Source organism: Phaenicophaeus curvirostris, chromosome 29, assembly GCF_032191515.1.
Source record: "Phaenicophaeus curvirostris isolate KB17595 chromosome 29, BPBGC_Pcur_1.0, whole genome shotgun sequence".
NCBI classification, from domain to species: Eukaryota; Metazoa; Chordata; class Aves; order Cuculiformes; family Cuculidae; genus Phaenicophaeus; species Phaenicophaeus curvirostris.
The window spans coordinates 1,127,469-1,132,385 of NC_091420.1; the positions used below are offsets into that span (position 1 = coordinate 1,127,469).

The 4,917-nt window shown below is 55.9% G+C and overlaps 1 protein-coding gene across 1 annotated transcript in view; it reads right to left on the bottom strand.

The window, feature by feature from the left end:
* Nucleotides 1-2,563: 2,563 nt before the first annotated feature.
* Nucleotides 2,564-4,917, bottom strand: part of POLR3GL (RNA polymerase III subunit GL) — a 9,205-nt gene continuing 6,851 nt past the window's right edge. Inside the window, exons 6-7 of the mRNA XM_069878374.1 lie at nucleotides 3,624-3,652; nucleotides 2,564-3,416 (exon numbers count right to left, since the gene is read on the bottom strand). Of these exons, the coding sequence (XP_069734475.1) occupies nucleotides 3,330-3,416; nucleotides 3,624-3,652 (116 nt within the window). The 3' untranslated portion in view covers nucleotides 2,564-3,329. The remainder of the gene's footprint in view (nucleotides 3,417-3,623; nucleotides 3,653-4,917) is intronic.

A 4,917-nucleotide genomic window follows, 5' to 3' on the forward strand; every position in this document is an offset into this window, starting at 1 on the left:
GATTGGGATGGGAGCGGGGATGGGATGGGAGCGGGGTTGGGGATTGGGATGGGATCAGGATGGCAATGGGGATTGGGATGGGATGGGGATGGGATTGGGTGTGGATTTTAATGGGATGAGGATGGCAGTTGGGATGGGATTGGAATGGGGATGGGATGGGATGGAGATGGAGATGGAGATGGGATGGGGATGGAGATGGGATGGGGATGGAGATGGGATTGAGATGGAGATAGGGATGGGATGGAGATGAGATGGGATGGGGATGGAGATGGAGATGGAGATGGGATGGGATGAAATCCTCCTCCTCAGCCCCCGCGTTCCCACAGGGGAAGCGAAAAGGGAAGCGGAGTTGCTGCTGTTTGGATTTTATCACCAAGGGAACAAAACCAGCCCCAAACGGGAACCGATACTGGGGGGGCAAAACGGAGCGGGTGGGGGTTCAAATCCCCAAAAAACCCACTTTTTTCCCTAATAAACACTCTTTCCCCCCCAAAAAAATATACTTTTACCCCTGAAAAAATCTTTTATCCCAAAAAATCTACTTTTATCCCTAAAAATCTAATTTTATCCCCCAAAATCTACTTTTATCCCCAATAAAATCTACTTTTACCCCCCCAAATTTACTTTTACCTCAAAAAAATCTACTTCCACCCTCCAAAAATCTACTTTTACTCCCCAAAAATCTACTTTTAGACCCCAAAAATCTACTTTTACCAAAAAAATCTACTTTTACAACAAAAAATTACCCTTCCCCCCCAAAACCCTACTCTTCCTCCCCAAAAACCACCCCTCCCCACAAAAATAAATACTCTTCTCCAAAAATCCTAACCTTCCTCCCCAAAAAACTCCCTTTAGCCCCTCAAAAAACCCACCCTGCCCCCCAAAACACCTTTCCCAACCAAAACCCCATTTTCCCCCTCAAAAAAACACCAGTTCCCCCCCCAAAAACCTTCACCCCACCAAAAAAAAACCTTTTCCTCAAAAAAACCTAATCTTTCCTTCCAAAAAACCCTTTTCCAAGAAATAACCTTACCCCTAAAAATAAATTTATTCCCCCAAAAACCTTTCCCCTCCCAAAATCCCATTTTTCCCCCCAAACCCCTTTTTTTCTCCCCAAAAAACCCCATTTTTCCCTGAAAAAAACCATTTTCCCCCTAAAATCCCATTTCCCCCTGAAAAAAAAACATTTTTTCCCTCCAAAAACCCCATTTTCCCCCAAAAAAACACTTTCCCCTATTTTTTCCCCCAAAATACCATTTTTCCCCTCCCAAAACCCAATTTCCCCCCCCAAACCCTATTTTCCCACCCAAAACCATATTTCCCCTCCCCAAAACCCAATATTCCCCCCAAAAAATGATTTTTTTCCCCCAAACCCCCAGTTTTTCCCCCCAAAACCCCATTTTTCCCCCAAAACCCCAATTTTTCCCCAAAAAACCCATTTTTTCCCCCCGAAACCCCATTTTCCCCCAAAATAAACATTTTTCCCAACCTCAATTTCCCTCCCAAGACCCAATTTCCCCCCTAAAACCCAATTTTTCCCCCCAAACCCCATTTCCCCCCCAAAAAACCCCATTTCCTCCCCCAAACCTCATTTTCCCCCCCAGAACCCCCATTTTTTCCCTCAAAAAACCCATTTTCCACCCTAAAATCCTATTTCCACCTGAAAAAACCCCAATTTTTTCCCTCCCAAACTCCCATTTTCCCCAAATAAAACCACTTCCCCCCCAAACCCCAATTTTTTCCCCCCAAAATACCAATTTTCCCCCCCAAAAAATCCAATTTCCCCCCCTAAACCCCATTTTCCCCCCCAAAACCTCATTTTTCCTCAAAAAAAACCCCATTTTCTCCCCCCAAACCCCATTTTCTCCCCCAAAACCTCATTTTTCCCCCCCCAGAGCCCATTTTTCCCCCCAAACCCCCAAATTTCCCCCCCCAAACCCCTTTTTTCCCCCCCAAAAAACCCCATTTCCCCCCCAAAACCCCCTTCCCCCCCCCCCCAGAATCGAGGCCACGAGCCAAAAGGCTCCAGAAATCCCAAAATCAGCTTTAATTTCCCCAAAAAAGGATTAAAAAAATGTCAAAAGTGAAAAAGCTGCCACCAAAAAAAGGGGGGGAGGGGCTGTCACCCCCAAATCCGCCTCCCCAAGGGACCACCCCCCCCCCCCCCACTGGTTTGGGGACCCCCCCAGCCCTGAGCACCAGCGACACCTGCTGGGGGTGGGGGGAGGGACAGGGGACCCCAAAATCTTGATTTAGGGGGAGAGGGGACCCCAAAGTCCTGGAGTGGGGGGGAGAGGGGACCCCAAAGTCCTGATATGGGGGGGGACAGGGGACCCCAAAGTCTTACTGAGGGGGAAGAAGTCCAGACTGGGGGGTGACGGGGACCCCAAGTCCTGATTTAGGGGGAAGAGAGGGACCCCAAAATCCTGATTTTGGGGAGAGGGGACCCCAATGTCCTGGAGGGGGGGGGACAGGGGACCCCAAAGTCCTGATTTGGGGGGGGACAGGGGACCCCAAAGTCTTATGAGGGGGAAGAGTGGATCCCAAAGTCCAGACTGGGGTGACAGGGGACCCCAAGTCCCTGATTTGGCGGGGGGGGAGAGAGAACCCCGAAATCCTGATTTTGGGGAAAGGGGACCCCAATGTCCTGGGGGGGGGGGAGAGGGGACCCCAAAGTCCTGATTTGGGGGGGGACAGGGGACCCCAAAGTCTTATTGACGGGGAAGAAGTCCAGACTTGGGGGTGACAGGGGACCCCAAGTTCTGATTTCGGGGGGAGAGGGGACCCCGAAATCCTGCATGGGGGATAGGGGACCCCAAAGTCCTATGGGAGGGGACAAGGAACCCCAAAGTCCTGATTTGGTGGGGGGGACAGGGAACCCCAAAGTCCTGACTTGGGGGGGAGAGGGGGCCCTAAAGTCCTGTTTAGGGGGGAAACAGGGGTCCCAAAATCCTGGAGGGAAGCACAGGGGACCCCAAAGTCTTGATGTGGGGGGGGAGAAGGGACCCAAAATCTTGATTTAGGGGAGAGGGGACCCCAAAGTCTTGATTGAGAGGGGGGGACAGGGGACCCCAAGGCCCAGTTTGGGGGGTGCTGGTGTTGGGGGATCCAAATGTCCGAGGGGGGGGTGACAGGGGACCCCGACATCCATGGAGGGGGGGGCGACAGGGGTCCCCAGTGTCCTGGGGTGGGGTGACAAGGGACCCCGGTGTCCCCATGGTGGGGGGTGCTGGTGTTGGGAGCCCCATTCATTTGGGGGGGGGGGGACAGGGGACCTCAGCACCCCTGGAATGGGGGTGACGGGGGTCCCCAATGTCGGGGGGGGGGGGTCAGTACACGGCCTCGTCCATGTTGTCATCGCTGTCCCCCCCAAAGTCCTCCCCGTTGTCGAAGTAGGAGAGGATGTAATCGGTCTCCTGGGGACACGGGGGGGGGAAAAAGGGGGGGTCAGGGGGTTATTGGGGACACGGGGGACATGGGGGGGGACACAGGGGGGACAAGAGGGGGGTGATGGGGGGCACAGGGGGGGATTGGGGACATGAGGGGGACAAAAGGGGGGGTCATGGGGGGGGAAAGGGGGATCATGGGGGGCACAGGGGGTTATTGGGGACATGAGGGGACACAAGGGGGAGAAAAGGGGGGTCATGGGGGGCTGAGGGGGACATTGGGGACATGGGGGGACAAAATTGGCGGGTCATGGGGGCTGAGGGGGTTATTGGGGACATGGGGGGACACGGGGGGGGAGAAAAGGGGGTTCATAGGGGGCATAGGGGACATAGGGGGACACGGAGGGGGACAAAAGGGGGGTCATGAGGGGCACAGGGGGACATTGGGGACATGGGGGGGGACAAAAAGGGGGGTCATAAGGGGTTATTGGGGACATGGGGGACATGGGGGGACACAGGGAGGAAAAGAGGGGGGTGATGGGGGGCACAGGGGGGGATTGGGGACATGAGGGGGACAAAAGGGGGGTCATGGGGGGGGAAAGGGGGGATCATGGGGGGCACAGGGGGTTATTGGGGACATGGGGGGACACGGGGGGGAGAAAAGGGGGGTCATGGGGGGCTGAGGGGGACATTGGGGACATGAGGGGGACAAAAGGGGGGTCATGGGGGGGGAAAGGGGGGATCATGGGGGGCAGAGGGGGTTATTGGGGACATGAGGGGACACAAGGGGGAGAAAAGGGGGTTCATGGGGGCATAGGGGACATGGGGGGGACAAAATGGGGGGGTCATGGGGGGCTGAGGGGGTTATTGGGGACTGGGGGGACACGGAGGGGAGAAAAGGGGGTTCATAGGGGGCATAGGGGACATAGGGGGACACGGAGGGGGACAAAAGGGGGGTCATGAGGGGCACAGGGGGACATGTGGACATGGGGGGGACAAAAAGGGGGGTCATAAGGTTATTGGGGACATGGGGGACATGGGGGGACACAGGGGGGACAAGAGGGGTGTGATGGGGGGCACAGGGGGGGATTGGGGACATGAGGGGGACAAAAGGGGGGTCATGGAGGGGGGAAGGGGGGTCATGGGGGGCACAGGGCATTATTGGGGACATGAGGGGACACAGAGGGGAGAAAAGGGGGGTCATGGGGGGCTGAGGGGGACATTGGGGACATGGGGGGGAGAAAAGGGGGGTCATGGGGGGCTGAGGGGCTTATTGGGGACATGGGGGGACACAAGGGGGAGAAAAGGGGGTTCATAGGGGGAAAGGGGGGTATTGGGGACATGAGGGGACACGGAGGGGAGAAAAGGGGGTTCATAGGGGGCATAGGGGACATGGGGGGACACGGAGGGGGACAAAAGAGGGGTCATGGGGGGCAGAGGGGGTTATTGGGGACATGAGGGGACACGGTGGGGAGAAAAGGGGGTTCATGGGGGCAGAGGGGACATGGGGGGACACGGAGGGGACAAAAGG